Genomic DNA, 23,067 nt, shown 5'->3' on the forward strand with positions numbered 1-23,067 from the left:
GGAACAGTTTGAGGAGTATTAACTCTTCTCTGAATTTCTGGTAGAATTCTGCACTGACACCATATGGCCCTGGACTTTTTTTGGTTGGGAGACTTTTGATGACTGCTTCTATTTCATTAAGGGTTATAGATCTATTTAAATTGCTTATCTGTTCTTGATTTAATTTTGGTAAGTGATATCTATCCAGAAAATTGTCTATTTCCTTTAAATTTTTGAATTTTGTGTAGTACAGGTTTTCAAAGTATGACCTGATGATTCTCTGGATTCCCTCAGGTGTCCACTGTTATGTCCCCCTTTTCATTTCTGATTTTTCTAATTAATATGCTCTCTCTCTGCCTTTTGGTTAGTTTGGATAAAGGTTTGTCTGTCTTGTTGATTTTCTCAAAGAACCAACTCTTTGTTTAATTGATTCTTTGTATTATTTTCTTTGTTTCTACTTTATTGATTTCAGCCCTCAATTTGATTATTTCCTGGCATCTACTCCTCCAGAGTGAGTTTGCTTCTTTTTGTTCTAGAGCTTTCAGTTGTGCTGTTAATTCTCTAGTGTGACTATTTTCCAGTTTCATTAATTGCCCACATGAACTTTCCTCTTAGCACTGCTTTCAAAGTGTCACATAAGTTAGGGTATGTTGTGTCTTCATTCTCATTGAGTTCTACGAAGTCTTTAATTTCTTTTTTTTTTATTTCTTCCTTGACCCAGGAATGTTGCAATTGCACATTGTTCAATTTCCATGAGTTTGTAGGGTTCCTGCGATTTGTGGTGTTGTTGATTTCTAACTTTAAACCATGGTGATCCGATAGGATACAGGGGGTTATTCCAATTTTTTGTATCTGTTGAGGTTTGCTAAGTTGCCGAGTGTGTGGTCGATTTTAGAGAAGGTTCTGTGTGGCGCTGAGAAGGTATATTCTTTTGTGTTTGGATGGAATGTTCTACAGATGTCTGTTAATCCCAATTGGGTCATAACTTCTGTTAGTTCCTTTGTTTCTTTGTTAAGTTTCTGTCTGGTGTTCCTGTCTAGTGGTGAGAGTGGGGTGTTGAAGTCCCCCACTATAAGTGTGGGAGGTTTTATGTGTGATTTGAGCTTTAGTAATGTTTCTTTTACAAATGTGGTTGCCTTCATATTTGGGTCATAGATGTTCAGAATTGAGACTTCATCTTGATGGACTTTTCCTGTGATGAATATGAAATGACCTTCTTCATCTCTTTTGATTGATTTTAGTTTAAAGTCTAATTTGTTAGATACTAGGATTGCTACACCAGCTTGTTTCTTGAGTCCATTTGATTGGAAAATCTTTTCCGAACCCTTTACTCTGAGATAATGCAGCAGAAGGATGAATTCTGTCTTTGTATCCGTTCTGTTAGCCTATGTGTTTTTATAGGCAAGTTAAGACCATTGACATTGAGGAATATTAATGATCTTTGATTGTTAATTCTTGTTTGTTTTGGACTTGTTGTTGTTGTTGGTATTGTATGTGGATTCCTCCACCCCTTTTCTCTTTTGGTGTTCGGTAAAGTGGGATTATCTATTGGCTATGTTTTTGTGAGTGTAGTTATTTTCCTTGGGTTGGGGTTTTCCTTCCAGTACTTTCTGTAGGGCTGGATTTGTGGATATGTATTGTTTAAATCTGGTTTTGTTATGGAATATCTTGTTTTGTCCTTCTATAGTGATTGAAAGCTTTGCTGTGTATAGTAGTCTGGGCTGGCATCCATCTTCCCTTAGGATTTGTAGAACATCTATCCAAGACCTTCTGGTTTTCAGAGTTTCTATTGAGAAGTCGTATATAATTCTGATAGGTTTGCCTTTATATGTTTCTTGGCATTTTTCCTTTTCTGCTCTTAATATTTTTTTCTTTATTCTGTTTGGTGTTTTGATTATTATGTAGCTAGGGGACTTCTTTTTGTGGTCCAGTTCTGTAAGCTTCTTGTACTTTCATTGGCATATCCTCCTTTAGGTTGGGGAAGTTTTCTTCTATGATTTTTTTTTTTTTTTGGTTTTTTGAGACAGGGTTTCTCTGTGTAGCTTTGGAGCCTATCCTGGCACTTGCTCTGGAGGCCAGGCTGGCCTCTGCCTCCCGAGTGCTGGGATTAAAGGTGTGTGCCAACAACGCCTGGCCTTCTTCTATGATTTTGTTGAATATGTTTTCTGTACCCTTGAGCTGTATTTCTTCACCTTCTTCTATACTTATTGTTCTTGGCCTTTTCATGGTGTCCCATATTTCCTGGATATTTTGTATTAGGGAATTGTTGGACTTGAGATTTTCTTTGGTTGATGACTGTATTTCCTCTAGTGAGTCCTCAACACCTGAGATTCTCTCTTCCATCTCTTGTATTTTATCTGTAGTTCCTGATCATTTACTCAGCTTTTCTATTTCCAACATTCCCTCATTCTGTGTTTTCTTTATTGTTTCTATTTCAGCTTTCAAACACTGAACTGTTCGAATTGTTTCCTTTACTTGTTTGGTTGTTTTTTCTTGTCTTTCTTTGTATTCTTTAAGAGCTTTGTTTATTTCTTGAGTTTTTTGGTTTGTCTTTTCCTCCATTTCTTTAAGGGTTTTCTCATTTCCTCTTTGAGGGTTTCTATCATCTTCATAAAGTTGTTTTGGAGGTTGTTCTCTTCTGCTTCATCTGTGTTGGGACGTTCAGGTCTTGCTGGTGTGGAGTCCCTAGATTCTGGTGCTGTCACATTGGTTTTCCTGTTGTTGAGTGTGTTCTTACTCTGTCTTCTTCCCATCCCTTCTTTGAGTGGGTGCAGGCGGGGTCTTTTCCTCTCCTCTTGTCTCCCAGTGGGCATAAGTGGACCAAGACTTCAATGTCAGCTACTGTGGATGGTCTGGCCTCTCCTGGTGTTCTCCTCACTCATTTGGAGGGCATGGGGGGAGGCAAGACTGAGGTGTGGCCAGACTCCGGGTGGTCTGACCTGCCTGGGTCTGTCCACTACATGCCTCATGAAGGATTTTTTTTAAGATTTTATTTATTTATTATGTATAAAGCATTCTGCTTCCATGTATATCTGCACACTAGAAGAGGGCACCAGATCTCATAATGGATGGTTGTGAGCCACCATGTGGTTGCTGGGAATTGAACTCAGGACCTCTGGAAGAGCGGCCGGTGCTCTTAACCTCTGAGCCATCTCTCCAGCTCTGTCATGAAGGATTTTAAAAATAATTTATTTAACTTTATTTTATGTGCATTGGTGTGAAGATGTCAGATTCTCTGGAACTGGAGTTACAGACAGTTGTGAACTGCCATGTGGATGCTGGGAATTAAACCCAGGTCCTCTGGAAGTACAACCAGTGCTCTTTACACTGAACTCATGAAGGATTTTTAAAGCCAGTAAACTGGTTAGTAGTATATTCAACTTGAAAAAAATACTATTGAGGTTTAGCATTTGTTTGTCTATGTATCAGTATATAAATACACAAATTTTAAATCTTTATTAAAAGATGCACTCGTAGATTTTGTGTATGCGAGAACACTCACAGTTCCAATCATACCAAAATATTATTTATGTTCTTTTGACTTTCTTGGAAATTTGTGTGGCAGTTCCAGCACCTTAGTTCTATTTCCTGCATTAAAAGTTCTCCATGGCCAGAGGAATAGGAATAAATCTTGTGAAGGGTGGTTTATGATGTAGGAGTTAATTGCCATGTGCAAGGAGTACTCACAGCTGCTATTGGCCCCCGCCAGGCTGAAATACTAACTGGATTTATAACTTTGTTTTCCTAGGCGTATCTGTCTCCTCCATGGCTTCCGAAAGTGATTATGCCATCCCACCCGATGCCTATTGCATAGACTCGGAGTGCTCGCAGCCTGAGCAGAAACTCCCTAAAACCTGCTCATCTTCTAGTGAAAATGGGAAAAATGTAAGCATTGAAACAGACTTCTAAATTTTAATGAATCTGTGAGGTTGACTCCCCAACAGAAACAAAACATCGTTTTCAAATGTCTTCTTTTTTGTTAGGAACTGTTAGAGAAATCTGGTTATCTACTGAAAATGAGCGGTAAAGTCAAGACGTGGAAGCGGAGGTGGTTTGTCTTGAAAGGCGGCGAATTGCTTTACTACAAGTCTCCCGTGAGTGGGCAGTGGCGGTTGAGACCTGAATTCCTCACCCTGTAAAGCAGACTCCCAGTGATTTCCTTCCCTGTAATACAAATTAATTACGGGGCCGGGAGAGATAGCTCAGCGCTGGCTGTTCTTGCAGAAGATCATTGATTCCTTTCCCAGCACCTGTATGGCAGGCTCACGACCATCTATAATTACAGTCCCAGGGGATCTGACGGCCCCTTCTGGCTTTCACAGGCACTGCATGGACAAGATGCATTGACACACATGCAAGCAAAATATCCATACACATAAAATAGAAACAGGGCTAAAATTTTAACTATGCATTCAGGATACGAAACATTCCCTGTAATTACTGCTATCGCTAATCTATGTTTGCTCTCCCTCCCTCTATACAGAGCGATGTAATTCGGAAACCCCAGGGCCACATTGAACTTAACGCATCTTGCAGTATTATAAGGGGAAATAACAAACAAACAGTCCAGGTACATGTCTTTTGAATTTATTATTCTTTTGGTATCATGAAAAAAACGGTTCTTCACTGATATGGGATTGTTTGATGACTTTTTATTCATTTTAGAATCAGTTTGATGCTGGAAGGTATATAAGACTTTTTAGTTAAAACTGTACTATGAGCTAAGTATGAGTACTTCCCCGCTATGACCTATACCTTTTCTTCCCATGTTCTTCCATAGTTAATCTCCTGGGTATTTTCAGCTCTCAAAATGTCAAGCTGTTTTAGGAGAGGGTTATCCAGTAAATGAATTTCTGAGATGTTTGTAACAATTTTTTAGCCAATTTTTTTTAGCCAATTTTGCTCTTAATTAAATGCTGCCCAGGAAGATGGACTCTGGCTAAGTCCACCCAACCCTGGCTTCCTGGGGAATGGCTCTAACAATATACCATTAAATTCAAGAATGTTTGTATTTTAGTATAGAATTGGACAGTAACAGTTCTCCCATGAACTTCAAAAAGGGAAATCTATTGGTGACCAGAGGCACTGTACTGCCAAGTACTATCAGAAGTGGCTGGTGCCCAAGTTACCCACACATAAACCTGTTCAATTTAAAACATGCTGTTAAGATAGTCTGATATATCTAAATTCAGACACTTTGCTTCTGAGATGTTTCAATAACCATTATTTTTTTAATCTTGTCCCTGTGGATGGTAGAAGACATTTACTAGAATGGTTCATGGCTCATCCCCTGTAGCCTGGGGATACCTTCGGTTAAAATGGATAAACCCGGACAAGCTCCGATGTAGGACTTCCAAGAATTGATTGTAATGTCCTGAAATATTTGGGAAATTGGCAACACTGTTCATTTGAGACTTAATATTGTCTTAGACACTGGTCACATGTAACACCAGGAACTGGTGTAGAAGTTCTCGTTTGTTTATAGTTCGCTATCTTATTTGTGTCCATGAAAATCCCCTCTTGCACTGATAACTTTGTATTTGTTTATCATCATCTCCAGACTTTCTGTTCAACAGCCAAGAGATTAGCACACTGGGGAGAAAAGGAAAGTGTGACAATTAAAGATATAAAACCACGACCCTAGATTTAATAGTGTGAACAGTGTCGGGCCCACGTGTAAAATGATTAACTCAATGGTCATCATTGTCACATGGTGGCTAAAGAATTCTACATTTCCTTGGAACCAGGGACTCTAGGGGCACTGTGTTTGCTTTCCTGTCAGTAATAATGTTTGACTGGACAAGGACTAAGTCATAATTAGTGCCTCTCCGGTTGTCCCTTAAACCATTCTAGCTGACCACGGAGAAGCACACATACTACCTGACTGCAGATTCTCCTAATCTATTGGAAGAATGGATTAAAGTGTTACAGAATGTTCTTCGAGTACAAGCTGCTAATCCTCTTTGCCTGCAGCCTGAGGGCAAACCAACAGCCAAGGGATTGCTCACCAAGGTAGGACTCTTGTATACACAGCAGCATCCTAGCAGCTGCTTTGGTAAGCTCCATGCATCGTGAATAGTGGAGTCCAGATAATAATATGCATTTAATATCTTGTGTTGGGGTGGGAAGGGTTTTTTAAGTATAATTACTGGAGAGTGAGGAATCACAGAGATGAAAAAAAGATGTATTTGGCCACATGCAAAAATACAAATGAAAAAATTTGAAAATGCCATGAAAAGGCATGAGACCCGGTTAATATCTTTAATATGTAATAAGCTTGGCCTGGTAAGGTGGCTCAACAGATAAAAGTGCTTGCTGCCAAGTCTGATGACCTGAGTTCCCTAGAACCCACATAGTGGGAAAGAACTGGCTCCCACCAGTATCTCTAACCTCCACACATATGCTATGGCATACACAAACACACACAGACACACAGACACACACACACACACACACACACACACACACACACACACACACATGCACACACACATGTTAAATAAATAACGGAGTCAAAAAGTATTTAACAAGCCTTTTCTAAAGCGTGGATACCAAAATCCCGAAGGACACATAGAGGAGTTGATATGGTAGAACTAAGAAGAAACAGAAAAGATCAGCAAGTATAGCAGAAACCAGCTTGCTACCTCTGAGATTTTTAATGCACAAATTTGACATAATATAATTTTAAAATCTGTTTAAAGGTAAGACTTTTTTATTGAAATGCATGTCAGTTTGCTAGAGTGTCACTCTGGAAGACAATTTAGCAATGACCTGGTTCAAATGTTAACTCAGTAATTTTTGGATGAACAGATGGATGAATATCAACTTTGTGTGTGGGGGTTGGATGGGTGGGTTCGCACATGTGTGTGCATGTGTGTGCATGTGTGTGAAAGACAGAGGTCAACCTCAGTGTTATCTCTCAGGAGTCATCCATCTTGTTTTATCTTTCTTTCTTTTTTTTTTACTTTTGTATTTATTTATATTATGTGTACCTGTATGTGTGTGTCAGAGGGAATATGTCACTGCAATTGTGTGTGTGTGTGTGTGTGTGTGTGTGTGTGTGTGTGTGTGTGTACTAACAATGTATCATTATATACTCCTACACCACTAAGTACTTTCTTGTGGGAGACAGTCCTCTCCTTCCACCATGAAGGCTCTGGGATTAAATACAGATCACTAAGCCTGGTGACAAGTTCCTTTACCCACCGAGCCATGTCACCTGCTCTCAACTTGTTCTTTCAGACAGAGATTTACCAGGCTATCTGGCCAGAGCTGTAAGGGATCCTCTTCCACAAAACGGGGATTAAACGCACACCACTGTTCCTGGCTTTTTCTGTGAGTGCTGGAATTCAAACTCACATTATCATATCTGCATAGCAGGCACTTTACTGACTAAGCATGCCTCCCCAGCCCAAATGTCACACAGTTTAAAAGCACACCATTTGGGAGCAGGAGGTGGGGGGTGAGATGATAGCTTAGCACACAAAGGCACTTGTCACCAAGCCTAACCATTTGAGTTCAGTCTCTGGTATCCACATGGTAGACAGAAAGAACTGACTCCTACAAATTGTCCTCTGACCTCCACCCATGCATCAAAAAAAAAAAATGTAATTTTAAAATGAGTATAAAGCATTTAAGAAACATTCCATTTGATTCAGTTCTCTCTGCTCAGAAAATTTATCCTTTGGAAGTGGTCTAAATTTACATATTTAAATATAGGGATGCTCACCAGAGTATGTTTTCTCCTCTAATGTGAAGAATAAAACGAGGGATAATTGACATACTCTGAAATTCATAAGTCAAGAACAGACTTTTGAAATACATTTACTGTGACTATTAAGATACAGAACTTTCGGGGGTGGGGAGCACTTTTCAAGACAGGGTTTTTCTGTGTAGCTGAATTTAGAGGTCTGCCTGTCTCTGCCGCCCAACTGCTGGGATTAAAGACAATACCACCATACCCCGACAGATAGCAATTCCGTATACTATATAGACAATAATAGAATGCTAGCCCAGTCAGCTGGTTTACTATGTTCATTAAGGACAGATGGTTTGGCAAAAGTGTACAGCAGAGTGATATTACTGGCTTGGAGTGAACCAATGCTCATTACTAGAGTTTAACAATGTTAACTCCTCCACAGGGAGTTATAAAGGACAGAGCCACTTATTGTTTCAAACGTTTAAAATATCCTGTTGGTCACTTTTGAGATGACATAGTAGAATATCTATACAGCCATAGAAATGTGTTTGTGTTCTGTTTGAGGTGAAAATTTTACAGGTGGGATATATACTGTGCTATCATTTATATTTAATGACAACATGGGGATGTGTGCAGGCAGCATTCAGTAATATTTACAAAATCTGACAGACTGAGGTAACACTGAGCACCAAAAGTAAGAAAGAATTCACCACTGTATTGTATTCCACAGAGATGCTCTCTCTCTCTCTCTCTCTCTCTCTCTCTCTCTCTGTGTGTGTGTGTGTGTGTGTGTGTGTGTGTGTGTTAAACTAGAAGTTCATGTCAGGGATCTTCCTTAAGCGCTCTCTATTGTATCTACGTATCTATCTAACTATCTATCCACCTACCATCTATCTATCTGTCAATCATCTATCTACCTACCATCTATCAATTATCTATCCATACATCTATCATCTATCTATCTATCTATCTATCTATCTATCTATCTATCTATCTTCTATCCATCTATTTCTTGAGTTCTTTTCTCTCACTGAGCCTGGAGATGACAGTTTGCTGGACTGGATGACTAGCTTTGGGGAATCTTCCTGTCTCTGCACCCCCAGCACTGGGATTTCAGGCAAATGTGCCTGAAATCTCCTGGCCTTTCTCAGGGGTTCTAGTGGTTGAACTTGGGTCCTCGTGCTTGCTGTGGTAAATGATTTACTGAATGAGTCATCTCAGTCTTAATTATTCTTTTTTTGCTAAAATACTCCATTACCAGTCTAACATTTGCTTATTATTGGCAACTTCCTGGCATTGTGGAAAATATACTTTAAAAAATGGATATAGTACTGGGCTAATCCCCGTTCACTCTGTAGCTCAGAACCACAAGCTTTCCCCTTATTTCAGGGAGCTTGTATAGTAAACTCGTGAGTTTGATAGAAGGTCGTGACTAACAGTTTGTTTTCTACCATGGTGAACTTCTATTTGATCCCTTGCCACATATTTTATCAAGATGGTAATGTTGGCTTCTACTCATAGAACATATCTGTGATTCTCACTTCCTATTCCACTATCAGCATTTTGTTTATTTATTGTGCATGTATGTGAATTTAGGCACACATATGTCACCGCAAGCATGTGGAAGTCAGAAGGTGTCTTAGTTACATTTCTGTGGCTGTGACAGAACAGCATGAACCAGGGCAACTTATAACATAAAGCATTTAATCAGGGCTTGCATGTAGCTTCAAGGAGGTTAGTCCATGATCACTATGGAGGCAAGCAGGCACAAGTGCTAGAGTGGTAGCCCAGAGCTTACCTCTTCTCAGAAGTAGGGCAATGAGTGACCCTTTCACAGAGGTCACCCAAGACCATCAGAAAACACAGATAATTACATTGTGATTCACAACAGTAGCAAAATTAAAAAATAGTTTTATTTCATGCCTATCAGGGCGATGGTCTGAAGTATGTACTTTATTATAAAATTTTAAATATCCAAAAGTAAAGGATATAATGTCCCTTCACAGATTCACCTTTCAGTCTCAACAATTGTTAACTATGACTAATACCATCTAAGAATACCCACCTGCCATTGCTTTTGCCTGTCTCACATCCTGCACTGGGCTATGGATTTGTTAGGAGCATAGGAATGCAATGTGGTAATGGGCCCTGCAGCAAGAATTATTTTATGATCAAACTCGGGATCCCAGGTTGGCCAAGAAGGAATATAGGCTTGGCAAGAATGGAGAAACTAGGAGATGGTTGGATCAGGGCACTTGAAGCAGGAAGCAGGTCAAAGCATAGCAATGGCGTGAGTGAGAGGGCCAGGGCCAGGACAGAATATAAGTTACGGAAATGAGTGCATTCCAGCACAGAAAAAGGATCTAGGTGTGGGGACAAGGAGACATGAAAAATTGCAAAGTTTATTGGAGATGGAAAGAGCACAGCTGAAGGGATAATTCAGAGACAGGAGGGGAAGGACCAGGGAGTCACACTGCCTAGGCACAAATGCTGGCTCTCGTACAAACCCCGTGTGTCCTAGAATGAGTTACTCACAGGCCTCATGCCATGATCTCATCTGTGAAATGGGAGACAATCATAGTGACAACTCCCGAGGGTTGTTTCATTTCATCATGTCAAGTGTGTTCACACAATGCCTGGCCAGCAAATACACTTTAAAATACTAGGCATTGCCACGGAAGTTTCTTGTAGGTACTGAAGCCAGTAAGGCTGGTGACACTACAGGGATAAGGTGACAAGGGAAGAGACCAGGGGAGCTTGTGTTTTGTGTGTTGACAAAGGTATAGAATAAAACCAGTGATAGGGAAGGCTTCCGTTACCAAGGCAAGGTCAAAAGTTAGTATTTAGATGATTTGGTTTGCCAAGCCTTTGAGGTTGTCTTTACATCTCCACAAGGATTTTTCTAGTATGATATGCTATGTTAAAATATTTTCAGAGGCCAAGAGGTGCACACCTGAAATCCCAGCACTTGGGAGGTAGAGACAGGCTGATCGCTGTGAGGCCAGCCTGGTCTACAAAGTGAGTTCCAGGACAGCCAGAGATGTTACACAAGAGAACCCTTGTCTTGAAAAAAAAAAAGTTTTCAGACCCAGAGTTTGAAGAAACTCTAATGTAAGATGTATGTAGAAGATGGGCTGCGTTTGTAGCTTCTACAGGAGTTGGTAAAGCTTCCCACTTAATTTTGGTTCAGATGCAGTCATTGTTCCATTTTAAAAATAAATCATTTCCAAAATACATGGATTATACTCCGGTTTTGAGGAAACTTCTCTCAGAGCTGTTTAAAGAAAGAGGAAACAGCCCTGCAGAGCTCTGTTGAAAAGCCCAGGACATTCCTCTGTAAATATATGTTTCCAAATTTAATTTAACTGAGGTGTGCCTTACCAAATAAAACGTTTTGTTGCTGTTGTTGTCTTAAAGGAGTATTCTAAATCCATGAAAACATTAGTGGTAGAGTTATTTGTTTAGGCCATAACTTTGGAAGCCAAAAGGCTAGCTGACTCCATGGGTTTAAAAGAGGCCATGTGGCTGGGCAGTAGTGGTGCATGCCTTTAATCCTAGAACTTGGGAATAGAAGCAGGTGGATCTCTGAGTTCGAGGCCAGCCTGGTCTAGAGTGAGTTCCAGGACAGCCAAAGCTACCAAGAGAAACTCTGTCTAGAAAAACAAAAAACAAAACAAAGGCCATGCGTTTCATTTAGGAGGAAGTAATCATTTATTGCAGCTACTGTTATTTTTCATTTATGTATTGTCTCATTTGGTCAAATGGTAGCCCAAGGAGGTGTATAATAACCCTGTGTTCTGACAGAATAATTGGGGAAGCCACTTTGCTGATGATACCAGCATGTGAAAATGTGGGTGTGTTGCCAATGCTAGATTGACAGGACCACTGCCACAGAGGTGGAATTGCAAGGCATGCTCAGATAAGCACAAAGTATTCATTCTGGAATGGGGGAAGAGGGATTTTTCTTATGCTTGCCCATCCATGGGAATGGGTTTCTTCATGTTCTTGTAGAATGGAGGATGTAGTGATGTCTGTCTGGTATAGACCTTCATGCAGGTTGGAACTCCCAGTCCAGAGTTATAAAAGCCACCAAGATTGACCCTGAGTGCCCTCAGCAAAGACTGTTTAACCTCTGACTCTACACAGACAAGAGCTGGACTCAAATTCTGTCACTTAACATGGACCTGAGTGGAGCCGGTCTTAGCCTCAACATAGTGACAGCCTTTGATGGCATTGTGTCATTCTCTATGGTTCCTTCTAGAGAAAGCTACAAATGTTTGTTTCTCTTTACTCCGGAAATCACTGGGATTCTTTGGGTTTTAATAACGTCTTTGTTTGAACATTAAAATGCTAACCCAGAGAGCCACTGGGTTATTGGAAATCTTTGAAGTAAGGAAACGATGAAATAAACTTAATTGTGAAATTGGCTCCTAATCCTAGTCCTAGAACAAGAAGGTTTTCAACTTTCCTAGTGCTGTGACCCTCATGTTGTGGTGACCTCCAACTATAAAGTTATCTTTGTTGCTACTTCATAACTGTTGCTACTGTTATAAATTATAATATAGATATCTCTGTTGTCCGAAGGTCTTAGGCAACCACTATGAAAGGGTCATTTGACCCACCAAAGGGGCCACGACCCACAGGTTGGGCACATCTGTCCTAGTCAGAAGCATCGTATGTGACACAGAGCAAACTCTTGGCAAGTGTTGTCCCAGTGCTGGGCTGTGTGATTGCTGTCAGCCTCTGTCATACTGGATACCTGTAGAGCTTACCAGAGAATGTATAAACTATACTGCAATTTCCCAGACTTCTGACCTACATTTTAATCCACTGAAATACAATTTCAGGTAAAACACGGCTACTCGAAGAGAGTCTGGTGTATGATCGTTGGGAAGACTTTGTATTATTTTCGCAGTCAAGAGGATAAGGTATGTATGCATATTAACAGCCCAATGAGAGGACGAACTTTGCCTGTGCTAGTTTTAAAAGCTTTCCCTTTTGACTTTTCTATTGCTAGGCAAGGCTCTAGAGTTTTTGTTAAGTTGCTACTATATTTATTACTGGGGTAGTAACCTACTTGGGCCTTGGTTGTAAATTTCACTTAGTGACTTTTACCCACTGCGCTTTGAAAGAACTGAAAGGGCAAAGCCTTCTTTTATTCCCTCCTATCCTTCATTTTGCCATGCTTCCCAGTGTCCTGACAGATTAGGTAAAGCTAGGAGAGGTGAACAACTGGGAAGGATAGCCTAGGGATGAAACGGAATCCAGACTGTTGGTTCCTCAGATGCCTGGATACAATGGCTCATCCGTTTGTCCCTGTATGTTCTATCTATACTTCTAAACTATTGTCCTCCCCCATTCCAGGAACTTTAGCAATCTTCACTTTGACAGTAGAAAGACGGGCGGTCTGTGGAAGGTGAAACGGCCACAAGCCACTGTGGGCACTCGGTACCACCGTATTTGTGTCACTGTAACTACATGAATTTAGCCATCCATATGGGCCTTGAGTACTTGTATAAAATGATGGTATGAGCTCCATGGGACGGCAGCCTGGGGCTGATTTGTTTGTTAATGATACTAGACTTGGTCTGGTGAAGCTGTGGGTCCGTTATTTCCCTTTTTACAGGCTGTGCTTTCAGGTCTTTCAGCTGTACTTAACACACGGGCTGTTGTTCCCTGAATTGCTGGTGGGATGGGGTTAACAGTGCAGCCGTTGGAAAGGATAAATTTGGAGGAGTGAGGGAATTGCTCAAACAGCAATGCCACCTGAAGCTTTAAGTCTAAGCACAACATAAAGCAATGTTCAACATTCCCTGCCATATTGACTATCAGAAAAATGGACATTAGCTGGGCATAATGATGCATGCCTTTAATCCCAGCACCTGGAAGACAGTGGCAGGTGGATCTCTGTGATTTTGAGGCTAGCCTGGTCTACAAAAATTTCCAGGACAGCTAGAGCTGTTATACAGAGAAAACCCTGTCTCAAAAAAAAAAAAAAGGAAATTAAAGTTTTGATATGGAATTGGGGACACACATGACACCATGGGGGAACCTTTAGGAAGGTTCGATAAGACAATTTATCTTCAGAGAAGTTGAGAAACTAGAAATTCTTGGGCTTGTGCCTGAAGCACCTAATTAGGAGAGTACTATTCTGTCTTATAGTAGTATTCATTTCTTCACATTTTTAAAAAATCTTTTTATTATCAACATGACATTTTGCCCTATAATTTGCTTTATTCCTACCTTTTTTTCCTGAAAGTCTAGATAAGTTTACATTTTTATTTTTTTATTTATTTAATGAATTTAGAAACAATCTTATTTTACATATCAATCCCAATTCCCTCTCCCTCCCATCTTCCCATGCCCCCACCTACATTTTTCTTTTAGAAGTAAAATTTTTTATTTAGTTCTCAGTATAGTAACTGTTCAGTGTAAATTTATTATCCATTTAATGAGTAAACGATCACTCTAAAGAGCCAGCAAAGCAGTTTAAGAGCACCGGATGTTCTTCCAGAGGACCTGGGCTTGGTTCCCAGCACCCACATGGAGATGCTCATAACCACCTGTAACTCCTGTCACCCTCTTCTGGCCTCTGCTGGAACCCACTGACCCGGGACACACACACACACACACACACACACACACACACACACACACAGAGTATAAAAATAATTTTTGAAAGGTGTCAAAAATACATTCCATGTGAAAGATAATATGTTTAATTTAGTCATCTTTACTATTAATCAGCTACCAGATAGATGTTATTTGTTTTCTATACAATATGCCAGTAAGATCTGGCTTTTCATTGGATCCTAAAGGAAGTAAAAGTACAACGATGTGGGTATTTGTGACAATATTCCGGGGAGAAGGAGTACCAAATGTAAAGGCCCCAAGGCAGGAGCATGCCTGATGTGTTTAAAAAGAGTGAGGTCAATGTGACTGGACTGGAACCCCTTGGGAAAAGAACGGTGGGAAGTGAGGTGAGGGGTATGACAGAGGCTGAACCATACGGGTCCTAGTAGGTCAAAGAAAAATGCTGGCTTTTTAAGGGAGACAAAATTTTACCTCTGTGTTGCTAGGGTTTTCGTAGGCCTCAGAATTAATCTGACATGGGACAGATTATAGGAGAAAAGTACACAAACTTACTGAATGTAAGTTGTATAGGACACACGAGGTTTTATCAGGAAATGAAGACCCTATGAAACTGGACAAACAACAGTAACTTGGGAAAACAGGGATGGGCTGTTGTAGCTAACTGGGTGGAGAAGTGCCAGAGTTTCTGTATAAGCTTCTGGTCTTGATCCTAAGAATGTTGTTTTCAAGCCTGTTACCAAGAGCATCTTCCATATGGGAGTTTTACCTCCTGTCTTGAAAGAAAAAAAAAAAAAGGCGGGGAGTCAGAGTGCACCCTTGCACCTGTGTTTTTGTTTGATTTTGAAAATAGCTATAATTCAAAATAATCTTTAAGCCAAAGAAATGTCCTGCCACCTCTTGCTTTTACTCGGAGTGAGGCAAAATGAACTGGAGGAACACGAGGCTTCTATTTAGGAACAGGCTGAAGGGAGGGAGGAAGACTCTAATTAGGAAACGGTTAGATTAGTCCAGCACTGGGACGACTGTGGTTAGTGGGGGCTGTGGCACTCTCAGAAGAGACCATATATTCTGACAGTCTTGACAGAATTTATGTCAGGGAAAGAAAGGGGTCAGTGAATGCTGTCAATGTTTTTGGCCCCAACTTTTGGAAAGATGAAGTCACCGAGTGTGGTGGGGAAGGCTGGGAGGAGCAGGTGGTTGAGGTGGACGTGTTGAAGGGAGTTTGAGACGCGGTTAGGCACCCGAGTCCAGATCATGAGTCTGGAGTTAGGCATTTGGGAGTCGCTAACATCTGCTGGGATTAAAGCCATGATCTTGGATGAGATCACCACTGTGTGTGTAGGTGGTCAGGACAAAGAATCCAAGCACGGAGCCCTGGAATGCATCATAAAAATGGATGATAGCACATGTTTGTGGTTAGAATGGCTTTTTCAAAGAATTGCAGCATGCCTATAATCCCAGTACCCAGGAAGCTGATGCAGGGAATTGGCTGTAGTGCCTAGATACTTAGCAAGGCATTGCCTCAACACCCTTCCTTATGCCCCCACCCCCAAATAAGTAATCCCTGTGATTACAAAACTGGCCAAATATTTTAGAAGCTGTAAACCGAAGAATGCTCTGTATTGTCCTTAACTAATGTAAAAGTTTAAAAACAGATAGTAAATAACTAACATAGAAGTCATGTTTATGTTAGTCAGTAAAAGAATAGATAAACTTTAACAAAGCTAGCTGTAGGGAGGTTTTCTTATCCTTAAGTTACAATGGAAAGAACAGCTGTTTTTCCCAGGAATGTGTTACACACTTCAATAGTCTGATAATTCTAGACATTTATGGGGATCTGAGATGGCCTTCATATCAGCTAGTTATTATTTTCTGTGAACAATATGGAGCCCATGTCTACACTTTACCCTTTAATCCACTAGCTTAACCAAATTGCTCATAAGTTCTTTGAGGAACACTGAATCTGCTGGGTATTTTGGTTGAAGTACTACCATATCTTCAGCAAGGAATCAGTTGTTCAAGTCTGGTGGAATAACCTAACACACCGATCCTCATTATTTTTCTCCTCAAATTTTAAGTGTCCACTATTCTCTTGCTTGTTTTGTGTCAATGTTGTGTCAAGGGGGATGTCTTCTGTATATATGTTTCTCTTATTGGTTGATGAATAAAACACTGTTTAGCCAATGGCCAATGAGGCAGGAAGATAGGTGGGACGAGAAGAGGAGGAGAATTCTTGGAAAGATAGGCAGGAGAGCCCACCAGGGTCAGTCACCATGTAGCAGGCAAAGGAGTTGCAGGTCTGGCATTCTCTGGTACGCCAAGACCACATGGAAATACATAGATTAGTAGTTATGGGTTAATAATTAAGACAGAGCTAGCCAATAAGAAGCCCTAGTCATCGGCCAACAGTTTAATAATAAATAAAGCATCTGTGTGTTTATTTGGGGTTCAAGGGCGGTGGGACCCTGCCGGGCCAGAAACATTCATACTTCAGTTGGGGATTCTGCTTGTTTCTGTTCTGTTTGTAACAAAATGGAGAATCAGATTTCAATGAGTCATTCATTTTTTTTTTAAGTGTGCCTTTTAAAAGTAAAAAGGAAGAGGACCATAATAGCTTCTAGTTGGAAAAGACTGAGTGTGCTGTGCCTTCCTTACCACTGCTAACCTTTGCTTCAGTTCCCTCTAGGTCAGATCAAGCTCTGGGAGGCTAAGGTGGAGGAGGTGGACAGGTCCTGTGACTCAGATGAAGATTATGAAGCCAGTGGACGATGTCTGTTATCCACTCATTACACCATCGTCATCCACCCCAAAGACCAAGGCCCAACATACCTGCTGATCGGATCCAAGCATGAGAAGGTAGTTAAAGTCTTTTGGGTTGGTCTAAAATGATTCAGACTTTATAGTTGAGGTGCAGAGGAATTCAAGCCAATTTTATGGAAATAAAGAACAGATTTGGGGCGGGGAGAGAAAAAAAAAAAAAGCCCTTCAATTTCTGTTTCATGAGACTCTGCAAGTAAACCTCATGCCAGTCTGTTGGCAAAAGTTGTGTTCTGAAAAGTTGAGATCTGAAATTAATGGCGACAGTGGGGGACAAAAAGAGTTTAAGAAGTGTGACCCTCAGGACTGGAGAGATGGCTTAGTGGCTAAGAGTACTGACTGTTCTTCCAGAGGAAGAGATGGAAAACGGGAAAGGTGACAAATTCTCAAATTGTCAAAGATTTTTGTGAGTTCACCTGAGGTGGGTAAAGCAGTGTGTGTGAAGGCCCAAGAGCACTCTGGGAAGCTCCTGCATTGTCCACTTGATGGGTTTCTGCCAGTTCCTAGAGTCCCTGTCTTCATTATGACCCCTAATTATGTTTAAAGATTGTACAGTAAGGAGGCTGGAGATACAGCTTAGCAATAGAGCTTACCACGAATGTGCAAGGTGTGGGGTTTGATCACAGAATTTTCTTTAAAAGGAATGTATACTGAGAAAATTATCACAAATTAATTGGCTATATTATTTTTAAAATAATAGTATCTCAGAAGTACTTTTAAAAATAGAAAATGTAACAAATGCTCTTTTTAACTAACAAGTGTTAGATGGGGCAATATCTGCTATCTGAAAATTTAATGCTGAGCATTAGGAAAATGCAGAAACTATAAAACTGTTTCAGTATAATGCCAACTCCACTAAAATTCATTCTACAAGCCATGCAGTGGTGACGCACACCTTTAACCCAGTGCTCGGGAGGCAGAGGCAGGCAGCTCTCTGAGTTCAAGGCCAGACCCATCTACAGAACAAGTTCTAGGGCTACACAAAGAAACCCTATCTTGAAAAACCAAAACCAGGGGCTGGAGAGATGGCTCAGAGGTTAAGAGTATGCTCTTCCAGAGGTCCTGAGTTCAATTCCCAGCAACCACATGGTGGTTCACAACCATCCATTATGAGATCTGGTACCCTCTTCTGGTGTGCAGATAGACATGGAAGCAGAATATTGTATACATAATAAATAAAATCTTTTAAAAAAAAAAAGAAAAACCAAAACCAAAAGTAAATAGACAAAACCCCAGTGTATACATGTATTTCCACAGATGGAAAAAGGAAGTTGAAACATTGGATATTACTTCCTTCATAAAGAGTATCCTGTTTACTGTTAGTAAAATGTTAAATTGGATAGAATTCATTGTATTTCTTAGAATACAAGAATTATACATCTTAAAAGAATTTTAGGTAGCTAGCTGCATTTATTCTAGACTCTCAACATGTATTACACACCTTAATTTTATCTTGCTTTTCTAAGAAGCATGTGTAAAATATGGTAAAAGTGGAGAATAGCTTGAGCATGGCTCAAGAGTGTGAGCCCTCCTCAGAGGCTTACCAGCAAGCTTGGGGACCTGAGTTCTATCCCTGAACCCACATGATAGAAAGAAAACCAAACTCCCTCAAGTTGTCTTCTGACATCTACATGTATGCATCCTCCACACACTCCTACAGACACTAGAAGTAAATTAAAAATGAATGTGGTTTCTGTCTGGAGTTTTTATTGTTGTTTTGTTTTGCTTTGCTTTTCACTGTTTTTGCATGTTGTTCCTTCTGGCAAAGCTGAAAGGTCATCTTGGCTAACATCTCTGTTAATATGCTCTCTTTTTGAAGGACACCTGGCTTTATCATCTCACCGTTGCTGCTGGAAGTAACAATGTAAATGTCGGATCTGAATTTGAACAGCTGGTTTTCAAACTGCTAAACATAGAAGGCGAGCCTTGTAAGTTCCTAAGCACCTACCCAGGCTTTGGAGTACGTGAAGAGGGTCCCCAACCCCTTGACCTGGTGTGGTTTTTGCTTCATGCTTCCTCTTGTAGTATGCCTACTTCCCCGATGGCTTTGCTTGTAATGGATGGGCTGGAATTCTTAGGCTCCAGAATCATCAGCATCCTTCAAGCCCTCTCACACCTCTGCCTCTGCTCACATTGCTCCCTTTGCCCGGGGTGCCCCGACCTTGGCACCTCTCACTGACATGATGAAATCCTGGTTAGCCTTAGACCGTCCCTCAGTCAGTGCATTCCAGCCCAGAGCCTGAGTCTCCAAAGGTGTGCTTGCTTCCTCAGAATTGAAATTAAGTCCTATTAGCCTCCCCATTTAACCCTCTTATAGCATCTGTCACTTTACATTGACGTTAATCGTCTTATAACTATGGTGTCTTACTACCTTTCATGTTGCTGTGGTCAAATGCTTGTCAAGCAGTTAAGGAAGTGAAGTAGGAAGCTGTGGCAGGAAGAGTTCATTTGGCCTGCTGTTTACAGGGATACAGTCGGTTGTGGTGGGGAAGGCACCTGGGCAGGAGTATGAGGTGGTCAATCGTAGCACTTCCTTTCTGCTTTTTGTTCACTCCAGGGCCCCAGCCTGTGGAATAGTGAGGCCCAGTATTCAGGGTGGGTCTCCGTTCTCTGTTAGCCATCTGCAAAAGCCTCACAGACACGCCTAGAGGCACCTTGTCCCTCTGAAGGTCAAGCTTAGCCATCAGATAAGGTTTTCCATCTAGACTCAATTCTGTTGTGTGTTTTATGAACAGAGACCATATCACATTTATGTTTAAGCAGTGATAGTATAGGACATGCTCAGCATTTGCTCTGCCGCTAAGCTAAATGCCCAGCCATAGGGGAGCAGTTTAATAAATACTGATTTCAGGAATGACTTCATGTTCCTCTTTGTCTTCATATCTATCTGCTCCTATTTGGCTCTCTCAAGATCTCTCTAGATCTTTCTCCCAAGGTCCTACCTATTGGCATGTGTAAGCAACATAATGCCAAGTAGAATTGGTCAGTTAGGATGTAACACTTTTACATTCACATCCTCATAATGCCAAGTGGAATTGGTCAGTTAGGATGTAACACTTTTACATTCACATCCTCTAGAACAGAAACATGAAAACTGCAGGGGCCTTGGGATGTTTGATAAACAGCATCACTGGGAGGTTTCTTGCTTTTGTTGTTTTGTTTCCATCTTGTTTTTATGACCCTTGGGAGAAAGTGAACCAAACCTGCATAAGCTGCTCTCTAAAGGGTCAGGCTAATGGGAACCAAGGAAATGAATCGTCTCTCTCAGCTCACGAGCTCCTCTGTGTTCAGCCTCTCAGATATGGAGACATCCCATGCTGTGTCACAGCAAAGAAGGGATCCTGTCCCCTCTGACCACACTGCCTTCCGAAGCTCTGCAGACTGAGGCCATTAAGTTGTTTAAGGTAAAGTTGTTACATGTTGGCACCAATCACTTAATCAATTGAATGTAACCATTTGTGTTATAAAGTTTGACTCTAAGAAAATCCAAGCTGTGTTGATGGTGATTCTGTTGTTGAGGATGGGGATGGTGATGATGCTGAAAGTAAGTTGTCTGCCATTGAGCTATATCCCCCAGCCTCACTGTCTTTTGAAGAACATATAGGATGATGCTTCATTAGGAGGCTGCTGTGCTTTGTGTGGTAAAGGAAAACGTGGGCATTTTAAGGAGGGCAATGGAAAGTATTTCACAGACCCAAGTTGAACTTCAGAAATGAAAATGCGGTGGCTAAAATAAATGACTGCCTGGGTGAGGCAAACATGCATTTTAAATCTCTGTATTAGAGAACATAGTGTAATCATTGTGTCTTCTGAATGAAGTGACCCTTTACCATTATAAGGTGACCCTCTCTATCTTTGGCAAAATCCTCTTGCTCTGAGATCTGCTTACTCGGCTATTACAGTAGCCACTCGGGATTTCTTTTGATTAGAGTCATCATAATACTTTTCCCCCATTGTTTTAAACAAAAACTACTGCTGAAAGATAGGATGGCTATGATTTGTGCAAAATAAACCTGATCATTTCTCACCTCAAGTATATTCTTTTTCCATCCAGACCTGCCAGCTTTTTATAAATGCAGCCGTCGACTCCCCCGCCATCGACTACCATATCTCTCTGGCTCAGAGCGCTTTGCAGGTCTGCCTGACACATCCTGAGCTACAGAATGAGATTTTCTGTCAGCTTATTAAACAGACAAGGAGAAGACAGCCGCAGAACCAGCAGGGGCCGTTGCAGGTCTGCATTGATGCATATACATGCAATGTAAAATGATGGTCATCTGTTTGTAAGAATGGTACACATTCAATATAGACATTTGAAAAGTACAAATAGTATGAAAGGAAAATGGCTGCTGATATCTTGATGTATATCCTTTTGGCTAACCTGTCTGTCATACGCTTGTGTATAACTGCATAAGTGTATCGATTCATACACCACCACTGTTTTTCACATCAGAGTTGCAGTGTGTATATTACCTTCTAAAACCATAGACTATAATCACTTTTCCCACGTCACTAATCATGTTTCAAAAACTTAGTGGTCACATGATGGGCTGGAGAGATGGCTCAGTGGTTAAGAGTCTACACTGCTCTTGCAGAGGATCAGAGTTCAATTCCAGGCCACCACATCAGGCAGTTCATAACCGCCTGTGATGTGTTTGGAAGCTGAAGTGCAGAATCTGACTCCAGGTGCTTCTCTCTACATGGTCCTTGACAGTGAATAAATGAACTCTGACTGTTCAACAGTGAATGAGCAGTCCCCATCTCCCCCCCTCCCCCAGTTTTGCAAACACATGGAGTCTTGCAGGGCTCTTCAGTGTGTACCTGGCATGTCCCTCTTAGGTTCCTTTCTTCCTTCTCAGTGTTACACTTTACAATCCACTCCAGTCAAACTGTATCTTCCCAGCAAATCTTACTTTGGTGCCCCTGGCCATTACCTCCATGTTATAAAAAAATTAATTTGTGATATTATATTTTATTATAATTTGCTTTGCATTTATATAAACTTTTCCTACTAGATTGGGCTTCTCAAGGACAAGACCTATTCTTCCCACTTTTTAAGAAAGATTTTTTAAAATTATTGATGTTATACTTGCTTAATGAGGAAAAATACATAGAAAAGGACATATAGAAGAGAGTGAAGTGGAGGGGCAAAACCACATATGATCCTGGTACCCCAATAAATCTCTGTTGATATTTTATGCTTTCTGCCCTTGTATTTGTGTGTATAATGAATAGGGTGAGGTTTTGAGTAGGTGGTTTTTTATTTTTACTTCTTTGTAACCTGCTTTTCTCAAAGATATATTTCAATGGATAAGTAAAATCATAAAGGGACAAGGAGAGAGAAGTCCCTAATCTTTGCATGTGATGTCACAAAGAGCAGCTGAATTGACTAGGAAGTACAGTCGTAGACAGTAGGTGAAACTAGGTGGGCCATAGATCTGATGTTGAATTGTCACACTTTTAATGTAAATGCTCCGAAGAGAGCATTTACATTAAATGCTCTCTTTTACATTTACATAAATGCTCTCTTCGGAGCATTTACATTAAAAGTGTGACATTACATAAATATATGTAATGTAATATATGTAATATATGTATATGTGGAGGAGGCAAGCTGCTCATTACTCTCCTCCCCTCTGCCAGGCACACTGCTCTGACGTGTCTGTGTGGCTGGCATGGTTTCTAATGAATTGTTCTTCTCCACACCCAGGGCTGGCAACTCTTGGCACTCTGCGTTGGACTCTTCCTCCCCCACCACCCTTTCCTGTGGCTCCTCCAGCTCCATCTAAAAAGGAATGCAGATTCCAGGTGTGCAGAACACTAGCTAGCTGAACCATTTGTGTGGCCTCACAAGTCTACAGTAAATCATAAGTATTTAATATAACCTGCCAGATATATTCTCAAAAGAATGTGCAAACCAAATATTGGGACAGGAGGCATTACATTACTGTTTATGTAGAGCCTGGAAAACATTCCCT

At 40.8% G+C, this 23,067-nt stretch overlaps 1 protein-coding gene across 2 annotated transcripts in view; it reads left to right on the forward strand.

The window, feature by feature from the left end:
- Plekhh2 (pleckstrin homology, MyTH4 and FERM domain containing H2) overlaps positions 1 to 23,067 on the forward strand; it is a 92,998-nt gene that overhangs the window by 47,133 nt on the left and 22,798 nt on the right. For both annotated transcript variants that reach the window (XM_035445347.1, XM_035445348.1), the window contains exons 11-20: positions 3,728 to 3,864; positions 3,963 to 4,073; positions 4,463 to 4,549; positions 5,833 to 5,991; positions 12,526 to 12,606; positions 16,949 to 17,128; positions 18,909 to 19,017; positions 20,381 to 20,493; positions 21,144 to 21,323; positions 22,800 to 22,897. In XM_035445347.1, the coding sequence (XP_035301238.1) occupies positions 3,728 to 3,864; positions 3,963 to 4,073; positions 4,463 to 4,549; positions 5,833 to 5,991; positions 12,526 to 12,606; positions 16,949 to 17,128; positions 18,909 to 19,017; positions 20,381 to 20,493; positions 21,144 to 21,323; positions 22,800 to 22,897 (1,255 nt within the window). The remainder of the gene's footprint in view (positions 1 to 3,727; positions 3,865 to 3,962; positions 4,074 to 4,462; positions 4,550 to 5,832; positions 5,992 to 12,525; positions 12,607 to 16,948; positions 17,129 to 18,908; positions 19,018 to 20,380; positions 20,494 to 21,143; positions 21,324 to 22,799; positions 22,898 to 23,067) is intronic.

This window comes from Cricetulus griseus, chromosome 5, assembly GCF_003668045.3.
Source record: "Cricetulus griseus strain 17A/GY chromosome 5, alternate assembly CriGri-PICRH-1.0, whole genome shotgun sequence".
Taxonomy (NCBI): Eukaryota; Metazoa; Chordata; class Mammalia; order Rodentia; family Cricetidae; genus Cricetulus; species Cricetulus griseus.